This window comes from Pagrus major, chromosome 8 (assembly GCF_040436345.1).
Source record: "Pagrus major chromosome 8, Pma_NU_1.0".
NCBI lineage: Eukaryota > Metazoa > Chordata > Actinopteri > Spariformes > Sparidae > Pagrus > Pagrus major.
The window spans coordinates 6,126,664-6,138,750 of NC_133222.1; the positions used below are offsets into that span (position 1 = coordinate 6,126,664).

The following is a 12,087-nucleotide window of genomic DNA, read 5'->3' on the forward strand; positions in this document are numbered from 1 at the left end:
ATTTATCACTGGTATTAATTGTATGTTATTCCTATTCCTTTACCATTATTATTCATTTTTTATACAATATATCTATATGATTACTATCTAAGTCACGAAGTAAGTAAAACTTCATTTATATCGCATCCAAGCACAGGTTACAAACTGATTTACATCAACATAAAGATAAATCACAAGTATCCTGCACAGACCACATAAATAATCCAAAAAAATAAGTCAACATAAAGAAGTGGCTTTTAAACTGTTTTCTGAAACAATGATTGAGCTGATCTAACAACAGGGGGGAGATTGATCCAGATGTTTTCCAGATGAAATATTCTAATTATTGATAAGCCATTGGTTACGCTATCTTTCAGAACTTTGAGGAGATTCTACAGTGCATGTTATGAATATGTTCCTCCAGGTGTTAGTCATCAACAGGAAGTAGAAATTTAAACCCCCACCCCCCTGAATGAAAACAATCAACAGCTGACTAACATATTGTCTTCTTGTGTTGTTTTGATGCAGGCACCTGCCGGAAAATGACCCTGCAACCATTAACTCCAGTGAACTGTGCCAGCCTCCTCCAGCCTGGCTGCTCTCTGCTGCAGCTGGATGGTGAAGTTCTCCTGTTTGGCCAGAAAGGCTGGCCCAAGCGGTCATGTCCAACAGGCGTGTTTGGGGTTCGGTTAAAAAGTGGTGAGATGAAGCTGAGGGCCATCTCCTTCTCCAACGACTCATGCTACCTTCCTCCCTTACGTTGCCCGGCCATTTGCCGCCTCGACCCCTATGATGGGCTTCCCGAGAGTTATCTCATCCATGGTGGCCGCACGCCAAATAACGAGATCTCATCAAGCCTGTATCTGCTGACCATGGATAGCCGTGGCTGCAATCGTAAACTGACCCTGTGCTGCAAAGAGAAAGAACTGGTGGGAGAAGTGCCCGGGGCCAGATACGGCCACACGATGAGCATGGTTCAAAGCCGAGGGAAGACAGCTTGTGTGTTGTTTGGGGGTCGATCCTACATGCCAGCCGGAGAGCGGACCACAGAGACCTGGAACAGCGTCGTCGACTGTCCTCCTCAGGTGATCCTGTTTGACTTGGATTTTGGTTGCTCCTCTGCGCACACTTTACCCGATCTCTGCGATGGACAGTCTTTCCATGTGGCCCTGGCCAGAGAAGACTGTGTCTACTTCATCGGGGGTCACTCGCTCACCTCTGACTCCCGCCCTCCTCGACTCTTTCGCCTGCACGTCGAGCTTCTGCAAGGCAGCCCATTGCTTTCCTGTGAGACTCTAGACACCGGCATATCCATCTCTAGTGCCATTATCACTCGTACAGGTCCCGCTCACAGATATATCATCTTAGGTGGGTATAAGTCAGACTCTCAGAAGAGGATGGAGTGCAGCACTGTGATTCTGGATGAAAAAGGGATCCGCTTTGAGCACTTAGAACCACCTAACTGGATCCCAGATATCATCCATAGCCGCACTTGGTTTGGCGGCAGTGCCGGGGATGGAAGTGTCCTGCTTGGTGTACCTACTGAGGGAAGGCCATCCCAACAAGATATTCATTACTTCTATCAGGTGAACTTCCAGACAGAGGGAGAAGGCAAAGAGGACGAAGGAACACAGGCGTGCAGCCAGGAGTCAACAGATTACGACGACTCCACTCCTCTTGAAGACTCTGAGGAGCTCTACTTCGGCCGTGAGCCACATGAGCTGGAGGACAGCGATGGAGAACAGGACACTTACAACGAGGAGGATGAGGAGGACGAATCACAAACAGGCTACTGGATCAAATGCTGCCTGGGCTGTCAGCTGGACCCCAACACTTGGGAGCCTTACTACTCTACTGAGCTGTACCGGCCCGCCATGATCTTCTGCTCCAGAGGAGAGGAGGGACACTGGGTCCATGCCCAGTGCATGGAGCTGTCTGAGACCCTGCTGCTCAAGCTCTCTCAGGGCAGGAAAAAGTACTTTTGCCAGGACCACGGAGGCCTGCCCTACCAGGAGATGACCCCGCCTCGACAAATCGTGCCTCTGAAGCGTACCCCCATGAAAGTGAAGGACAGGAAGACTCCAACAATCAAGATTTCCCCGGCCAAAAAAAGCTTTTTCAGAAGGCTTTTTGGGGCCCTACCACGAGATGACCCCGCCTCGACAGATCGTGCCCCTAAAGGGTACCCCCATGAAAGTGAAGGACAGGAAGACTCCAACAATCAAGATGTCCCCAGCCAAGAAATGCTTTTTCAGGAGGCTTTTTGACTGAATCTAGGTTTAATCATGATGTGTGTTGATGGTCAGTGTGAAAAATAATGGACTGATGAAAAATACTTAATATGCTGATCTGTAAAATTGAGCGAAGAGCATAAAATTTCAACATGGTATTTAATGTCCAAAAGCTGTGTATTTCTTTTTTTTAACATTTATTTCTACAAATAAAATGTTGATTACTGAAAAAGTGTATATTTAAGAGTTTGCTTGTTTATATTCAGAAAATGAATTGTTGCTGAAGAATACTCAATATGCTGAACTGAGCTGAATGAAATCAACAATAAACAGCCCTCTTCAAATTATATCTTTCTGACTCTTTGCCTGTTTATTCTGAGTTTGTTTTTACAATTTTCTTTTTATTTGACAAAAAAATCATTTTCACAGTGTTTCTAGTTTGCATTTTTATCAGTTGTATGTCAATTTGCAGACATTTTGTATTCCATCAAGGACCACGGTTAAATTACAGGGTTAAATAAACATCGGCTTCCAGAGCATAAATATACATAAATTGTTTTTAGAAATAAATAAATCATGGATCATACCTTGTATATATTTACTTCAGATATTTTCATTACATGTACAATGCATTTTCTAAGTTTATTACATAAGTTCAATGTTAAGTGTCACATTTAATGTACATTTTTTATAATTACCTAATGATACCTTGTCTGATTTAATTAAGTCAATGCAGAATTACATATAAACCTTATGTGTTAATTCAATTATCGCATATAAAGTTAAGGGGAACTCTCGATAAACATAATGTTTTTTTCAAGTGTTAATCATTCAGGTATTATAAGTAAAAGTAATACAATGTCAGTTGGGTATTCTGTCTCTTGTAATAAAGCATACATGTAGTTTTTTAATTTATACATATTTACTCCACATAATAGAAAGAAATGTGTTAAATGTGACTTTACATTGATCTTATGATATATTATTAGATGGGAAATCACATACAATTAAAGTCACCGTTGCAGCTAATTGTGTTTTGAGTGTATATATGATATAATACATACAGTAGATGATATGATACATGATCTAATTGCACATTATATAGAAATTGCTGCTCATGTCTCAGGCCACTTACTGTTTATGACTATTTATAACTATGCCTATTTACAACTCTTACTCTATTTATATACCCCTATTTGATGTTTTCTTTGCTTTGTGTTTATATTTCATGCTTACAATTTTTTTATGCTCGTATTTTATATTTGTGTTTTGTATTTATTCCTTCTTGTAGCTTTGGTATAGCACACTTTACTCGTTATACATGTAAAATGACAATAAAAGGTGTTCAATTCAATGATAATGTAATATAAACAAATATGTTGTTGGTTAAATCTGTAATTACATCAAGTAATGCAGCTTGAATGAACAACCTAAACCTAAATGTCTTCATGGTTGCATCCTAATAAAGAGCTTTCACAATCTTTATATGTAATTAAAAAAAGTATATATGTTCATTGTCGGAGGGCCGTGAAAATAAGCATTTACTAGTGCTGTTATCAGGACCAAGTTACCTGAGCTCTGTGCTCTTAATGGTATATTAAACATAAACTCTAATAAAACAGGTTATAAACAAACCAAGACATCAAGTCAGATTTTGACTTTATTTATTCTTTGGAACGAGAACAACGGTACAACCTCCCTCCTCCAAACTCATCAAAACGATGGTAAGTTGTCCGTTTCAGTAAAAAATACAGCAGAAGTATCTGAATAATGTACAGCATTTAATAACCAATACAAAATAAAAAAAGTAGTGGAACTTCAGTGAAATACTGTACTTGTGAAAGTCTTCTGTTACCCCAGTAAACAGTTTACTTGATATTTAGTGTGATATGGAAACAAAAAAATGAGGATATACACAGTGAACAAGTGGAATTCAGTGAATCATCCATCATCCGTTACTTTGGAAATGCAATTCATTACAGCAAAAAAAAAAAAAAAAAAACGAATATGAGGCGAGTTTCAGTATAATGCACTCTGAAACAAGACGTTGCTGTGGGACGGTGACAACCATCAAATGAAATGTGAATATCTCGTAGCTGTCATGTGGTTAAACTTATGACAGTAAAGCAAAATCAAACATTCAATCAAATAAGAAAACAAAATTGCCTGTCACGATTCGAAACTGTGAGGGCAGAAAGAGAAAATATAATCAATCAATCAAACAAATAAAGTTGCCAACAAATCAGTTTACATCAGGTCTCTCCGGCTGTGGCTCATCCCTCTCCTCTGTCAGCCGGGGCGACGGAGAAATATCAGCAGAGGAAAAAGAAGGCAGGTTATATACAGAACTTAAGACAAATCCCTGCCTAGCTGGAGAGTCTATGGGGTATTAGGCGTCGTAATGGACCATACTGTATTTTTATGATATCAACAGGAAGGTCAGTATATGCTTTATTTTATGTGAAGAGTTCGAATAAGCATCATCTATTCTCCACTGTGCAAAAACTAAAAGAGATAAAAATTGGTTCAAAGTGACCTGGCATCTATCCTGCCCCCTCAGGGATCCCAAGATAAAGCACTAAAGTAATCTTTTTCAGAGGGCACTCATGAAACAAAGAACATTTGGGTCTCTGTGATTGCATTTTGCTCCAGCTCAAATGATATATTAATACAGTGGCCACAAATGTGGTCTTTTTAACACAATTTCCCTCCATGACTTACAGCGCTTTCATCTGTTTCCATAAATATCCTCTCTATATAAATTCATAAATGTGTCATAGCCTTGCAATACAATAAACTGCACCATATTTCACAGACGGTGGAGATAAAAAAAGAACTTCCCTGCTAAAGGCAAGAGTAAAGAAACCTGTGTGTGTGTGTGTGTGTGTGTGTGTGTGTGTTACCTCTATATTCAACTGCTGTCCTATCTTTGCACACAAAATTAACAGCTAACAAAGCAGGGCAAGGCAAATGTTTATGTCGAGAACAACAAGCCAAGACAAGTAAAACACACATTTAAAAACGTGGTGTGAGAACATTTTTACCTCAAAATTTGGAAATAAGGCAGAAATAAAATATGTCAAAAAGGAGGAAATTGGCTATTTCATTCTTTAAAAAGCACTAAATGATGATGACGTTTAAATTTGCACAGTATTATGAGGTTGGCTCCAGTCCCCTTTATATTCTCGCTATCGATCACACAAGTAAATGAAGTCCATATTACTGAACAAGGCAATTAAAAAATAATACAACTATCTTGAAAATCAATAAAATGTTAATGTTCACATTAAAAGACAAATCAAAACTCATTATCTTCCAGACTCATGTCCTCGTCATCTGGGGTCTCTACTGGTTCGATTGTAGCTTGCAGGGCTTTGGCAGAGTCTTTGTGAGCCTCCATAAACTTCTGCAAGGACTTGGAGGTGTAGAGCCAGTGATGTTTCAGCACGTCCTCCAGCTCAAAGGCCTTCGACTGACGTGCATTCATCTTCCGGAAACGCCTGAACAGTTTGTTTGCCGACTCGTTCCCCTCGCTGGCCCAGGCTCCGATGGATCCATCTCTCTCTATGATTTCAGGGACATGGGCCAGGGTCTTGTGCAGGTAATTGGTTATCTTTCCGTTGTACCTATATTTGAAGGTGGAGGAGAGGAGGTCAGCAAAGCGCTGGGAGTTAAAGCTGTAGCGGCACAGCTGGTCGGGGCACTCTTTGGCTGGGCAGGTGGCTCGCCACACGGGCTTCATCTGGAGGTAGAGCCTCATGAGCTCCCTCAGGGCCTCCCTCCTCTCCTCTGAGGGCACCAGCTCGCACACCACCTCCATGGCCTCCTGGGTCATTAGCTTGCGGGCATAGTTCCCATTCATCCTCATGACCGGTTTAAGCTTCATTTTCTTCCTCAGCTGTTTATCGAGGGCTGCCCTCCAGCTGCGCCGTTCCTCCCGGCTGGGGTTGGGCTTCTGGAACACCTCCCCGATCTCATCCTGGAAGATTTTGTAGAACTCAGTGGCGTTGCCGATGTCACAGTGCAGCGCATCCAGCGTGGGATGGGTCTCCATGAAGGGCTTGGCCGAGACCCCTTTGACTCTGTCTCGCAGCTCATCTGCGGACTCAGAAAAAGGGTTGGTCCTCCAGATTTCGTAACGTTCCAGGTTCTCGTCATGATTGCGAGTAATGGAGTGCAGTACCATGTTTTGAGACGCCTCCGCCCGACTTGAGTCACAAAGAGTGCAGACATAGGTGGACCCCGAGGCCTCGAGGCCCTCCATCTCACGCACCATCTTCTCATCGTATCCGGTGCCTCTGAAGTGAAAGCGGAAGGAGCGAGGAAGTCCACCGATGGATAGGATAAGCCTGCTCTCTTTCATTGCCTTACGCTCTGCAACTACAGGCCACAGGATGGCTGTGAGCGTCTCATGGTCTGACTCATCCACAAACATCAGGCAAAGGGGCTTACAGGACAGTTCTGAGTTCGGCTTTGGCTCTGTGAAGATAGTAACCTCTTTCTCCTTGCCGTCTGCCAGGACAGAAACAGACATAATGGTGAAAGAGAAGCGTACAGCCTTCTCGGGAACAGCTGGTCCTCCACCATGCTTCTCGCTGACATCGCCCATGCCGTCACAAGATTCCTTGATCATGACTCTGAAGCCTGAGGTGCAAGCGCTGTCTTCCATCCCATTCTCTCTCAGCCCGTCCATGATGTCCTCCTCCAGATCCTTTAATGCTGACACCAGTGCCACATCATAGCGAAAGCGCCGAGTGATGGTGTCAGCCGGGGCGTCATCCACTGAGGAAGTCCATCCAGAGAGCCCATTAATAATGCCAACATCGCAAGATGTAGACACATTCTTGAGAGCTGGCTGCCATTCAAACTGGTGAAAGCCAGGGAGAAGCTCCTTCTCTGTAGCTCGTAGCGTGTGCAGGGGCTGGAAAATCTGGCGGCCGCTGGTGGCTTTGACAGTCCGGTACATCTTGTGATACTGGCTGCAGCTCAGGAAAGTGTTGACCCGAATGGCCAGGCACACAGCAGGATGCAGCCCAGAGCCTCTGCCTGCAGAGAGAGCGAGAAAATGAAAAGAGAGAAAGTTTCAGAAAGATGCAAAATCAAAAAAAAACAAAAGAGCAGGAAAAAAAAGGACTGAGACGTGAAGAGAACTATTTAACACCCAAACTGTGGAAGCCCATTTCTAGTGCTTTGAAAGGAACTGTAGCATGTAACATTTCCTAATTTGATATCCCACATTTGGAGTCATTTATACTATAAGATGGAGGGAATCTGAAACTTAACACCCAAATGTGAATGTTTCATTGTCAAAAGCCCACAAGCCCCATGATTACAAAATCCAATATTTCCTAATTTCCAAATGTTATAAGGGGACGGAGGGTGAATCAGCGTAGCTGGCAAAAGTGATGTATTGGCTGCAGATGAAAACAGACACCAGCTGGCTTCTATTCCCCAGAGAGGAGGATGGTGCTGTCTGTGTAATTTGCAGATACAAGAGCTGCTGATGTTGTTTTGATTCTAACAGCCCCTTCACAAGAGTTGTTATTGTGCATTAAAGGGAGTGTGAGACTGAGGGACTGACAGACAAGCAGACTGAGAGTGAGAGTGGGAGAGAGGCAGAGACGGGAATGAGCGCGTGACAGCGGCGGTTCAATAAACAGAGATGGACAACAATGAAATGCTTTTCAATCAAAACGGAAAAATGGAAAACTTTCATTCTCTCTCTCCTCAATAGTGAACTTTTCAACTCATTGTTATTTATGAGACGACTGTATTCCTCAGAGCTGGGCGGAAATATTAATGAGCAAACACTATCATCATTTTCAGATGTTTGTGTCCCTCTTTCTTGGCTGTGGAGGGTTATGTTGGATGAATAAAAGCTTTATAATATCCTCTTACCTCGCATGATGGCCTCTAGCTCGTCCGCCTGCCGGTGTTCGTTCCCAGATCTCAGTGCGAGCAGAAACAGGGTCATGCACACGGACTTCAGGTCGCCGCCTTCCTCTTTGTCCGCGAACACCTTCACCTGGGTCTTCAGGTCCTTCAGGCGATGCTTCTGGGCACGCCGGGTTAGGGATAGCAAGTGCTGACGGGGCCTACCTCCTTTATTGGTGAGCAAGTAGCTGTCGAGTTGCGATGACTGCTTGTACGCATCCTGTTCATCCACGTCATGGTCCAGACAATGAGCTTTGAAGGAGTCTAGCCTTACCTGCTTGCCGCAGCCACTCCTGGGGCAGAGCAGAGGCAGGGATTGGAGGGCTGATAGGAAGGGTTTGGCAGGCGGGGTGAGATCATCAGGGGCACAGCGCAAGTTGCAGGCCGGGCAGTGAGGTCCAAGAACGTAGCTGTATTTTATGATACAGCTCCGGCAGAAGAGGTGCCCACAGGGGGACTGGACTGGGTCGGAGAGCAGGTGGTCACAAACCAGGCAGGTGAAAGAAAAGAGGAAGTCGACAGGAAGCTTCTCAGAGATCTGCTTGATGCTCAGGTGGTCTTTCTGGCAGTGGGTGATGTTCCTCACCCACTGTTCTCTCTGGGTGCTGGGTTTCCTCCAGGTCCTGATCACAGGGCGTCTCAGAGCTCTTCTTTCACCAATGCTGTCACTGTAGTCCCACCTGTGAGGAAGTAAGTCAGTAAAATGTATCTGTGTAGTGATGGAATGTAACTAAGTAGATTTACTCAAGTAATGTACTTAAGTTCAAATTTGAGGTACTTGTAGTTTACTTGAGTATTTCCATTTCCTGTTGCTTTATACTTCCACTCCACTACACTTTGGAGGCAAATATTACACAATATTACTTTAGTTACTAGTTACTTTACAACTTGTTTACTTAAGTACATTTAACATCAGATACGTTAAGACTTTTATTCAAGTGTGACATTCTACATCAACACATCTTTTCACTTTTTATATTTTCACTGGACAGGAAGGTAATCTAAAAAGTAACTAGTAACTAAAGCTGTCAGACAAATGTACTGGAGTAAAAAGTACAATATTTACCTCTGAGATGCAGTGGAGTGGAAGTTTAAATATAAAATGGGAATACTAAGTAAAGCACATTTGTAAATTGTACTGGTACAGTACTTGAGTAAATGTACTTAGTTACTTTCCAGGTGAAAAGCAACAATAAATGATGATAATGTAGATAAAGAAAGAAAAAATAAAATACAGGAGGAGTTTTTTTTTTTATCATCTCAATTACACAAAAAACTTGTTTGTTGAGTTTTCTGTTAGCGTTTCCACTGATGGAAGTAACTAAGTACATTTACTCAAGTTCAGTACTTAAGTACAATTTTGAGGTGGTTTCACTTTCCATTTTTTGCTACTTTAGAATCTCATTCCACTACATTTTGGAGGCAAATATTGTACTTTTTATAGCACTACATATATTTTATAACTTTAGTTACTAGTTACTTTGCAGATTACATGCTGCATCAGAGCCAAATATATGTGTAATTTACTTTTACTTGTACTTCTGATACTTAAAGTCTTAAAGTATCGGACATTAAATGTATTTAAGTGCTATTCAGATGGATGACTTTTACTTTTAGCAAAGTCATATTTTAACCTAAGATCTTTACTTTTACTCAAGTATGACTTTTGAGTACATTTTACAACACTGTTCATAGCCATGATGTTTCTAACTTAGACATTGACAGAAATCCTAAAAGATAAAGAGACCACCTGAGCCAGGTACATAATTATAAAATACAATACACAAAAAAGTACGGTACCTGGTCCGTTTGGCCAGGCTCTGCGCTCTGGGAATGGCTTTCCGCCTCTTCCTCCCGCTCCGCTGGAAGGAGGTTTTCCTGGGGGAGCAGAGGTTACAGAGGGCAGAGTGTGGTTTCCAATCAGGGACTCTTGTTGTGGAGAAGCTGCAGACGCCCCCTCCTCGTATGGCAACCATCCAGCAGCGATGGCAGAAGGACAGAGGGTGGATAGCTTCCGTGTCCTCGGTCACGTCCACTTTGAAGACTTTGAGGATGATCTCTGGCCAGCTTGTAACCTTGCAGCCCATTTTGCGTAGGGCGCCTCTGCTCGTCTCATTCAGATCTCCTTGAACGACGTGCGCTGGACCTTTGACTTTTCTCAGCACCATCCCACAGAGACGGCACAAGCACCTTTATAGGGGAAAGCAATGTTAGGAAAAAAATGCTTATAATATGGTGTAGTTTATATATTATAATGCGATTTGATCACCTAAGGTGGTCCATGTGGGTCTCCATTTCCTGCAGCTTGATATCCACCCTCCGGCCCGGGCCCTCCACATTTTCCTTGCTTTTTCCCCCAAGGCACAATTTCATAACACTCCCCGGACCCACACCATTACCTAACACTATATCAGGAGTTGCGGGAGGTGAGATTCCTAACAAGGCTCCACTCTCAGGCTGTGTCTCACTGGGCAGAGGTGCCTTCTCCATGGACTTCACCCTAAACAGTTTAAACTTCCACTGAGAGTACTGAGAGTGGGGGTGGTGGAGTTCAGCCGGCATGGTGGATCTGGGGTCATCTGTCTCCTGGCTCTCCTCCGACATGATGCAACTCGGAGCTTACACCCTAGAGAGGAGAGGAGAGGAGAGGAGAGGAGAGGAGAGGAGAGGAGAGGAGAGGAGAGGAGAGGAGAGACAAAAAAATAATAATTCCAGCTGTCCATGAGAGGCACATTGATGGATACAGAGAGAACATTTGAAGGTTCGAATGCTCAGATATCCCAAGTGTCTTCTCAGCATTGAGCCCACGACACAGTCTAACAGCTTCACGTGATTCCTGTTGAATTTATACACCAAGTATCCTGAAATCCCCCCGAACAGACGGCAGTGAGCCCCGACCCAGAGCGCTGTATTATACCATAAGTGGCATTTGGATCTTGTGTAAAATGCATGAGACAAGCATTGGGGGATCGATACAGCACCAAAATCTTCATTTCTCTCATCTCCAATACCATCACTCAGGGGAGCCATTGTGACTTTTTTTTTCCTTTGACACAGCGAGTTTGCTAAATGGGCAACCTTATCCCTGCAAGGCTGTCAATCATTTATATTAGTCATTTTCTTGGCTGGAGAGAGAATTGGAGCCCCGGGAGCCTCCGACTGGCATTTTAAATGCGGGGAAGAAATCGGAGACACAGGAAACTTATTTCATAATACATAGATATTGACCAAACAAGTGGGAAAAAGAAAACAAGGAACCGTCATATTGAATAAAGATCATAAAGAATTATTCAAGACACAACATCGCTCAGTTCAGGAGTTGTATTTCAACAGCCAAGTGCTCCTGTGTTACAGCACAGGTAAGATCAATGATACTGCTGCACACTGACTGATCTTATTTCATCTCCTCCCATGCTATCTAGGTTCCATTACCAGTTCAGACAATAAAGCAGCGAAACAATCTTACCATTGCACACCTACAGTGCGCACACTCTCGCATCTTCCGTCTATCCATCTTTCACTACGTTTTCTCCCCGGGAGGCTCGAATTTGGCAGTCTTCCTTCATTTCCTGGCTCTCCGTGTTCTTCACATGCTCAACTCTCCTTTGAGACAAACAGCTGAGCCTGTGTGCATGCGTGTCAGCTGGGCTCTTACCTTGTTTTTTCAGTGTCAGCTGGCGTCAGCTCCCCTGGGGGTCCTCTTCGCATGGGAGCACAAGGGGAGCCTTGGAGCAAGGCCCTACACACCGCATATACTGTATATGTCACAGCTCTGAGCATCTGTTGCCATTAGTTGTATCTCCATACAGTGGGATCGCTCCTTGTCTGTCTCCTCGCGTCTTGTATTTATACCCTTCATCCCAACAGTCAACTCCTGACACCTGACACAGGCAGCTGATTACAAAAAAAAAAACAAGGTCAACCCCAAAGCACAGTTGCAAAC

The 12,087-nt window shown here is 43.4% G+C and overlaps 2 protein-coding genes across 2 annotated transcripts; one reads left to right on the forward strand and one right to left on the reverse strand.

The window, feature by feature from the left end:
* The first annotated feature begins 521 nt into the window (after positions 1–521).
* Positions 522–2,246, forward strand: rag2 (recombination activating gene 2). The gene has a single exon (XM_073471746.1). The coding sequence runs from the start codon at positions 522–524 to the stop codon at positions 2,244–2,246; it is 1,725 nt and encodes a 574-aa protein (XP_073327847.1).
* Positions 2,247–5,508: 3,262 nt separating this feature from the next.
* On the reverse strand, positions 5,509–11,852 carry rag1 (recombination activating 1). Its single transcript, XM_073472522.1, has 5 exons — positions 11,800–11,852; positions 10,414–10,755; positions 9,945–10,334; positions 8,109–8,824; positions 5,509–7,256 (listed from the first exon to the last, which is right to left on the reverse strand). Exons 1-5 carry the CDS (start codon positions 11,850–11,852, stop codon positions 5,509–5,511), a joined length of 3,249 nt encoding a protein of 1,082 aa, XP_073328623.1.
* Between the last annotated feature and the right edge of the window lie 235 nt (positions 11,853–12,087).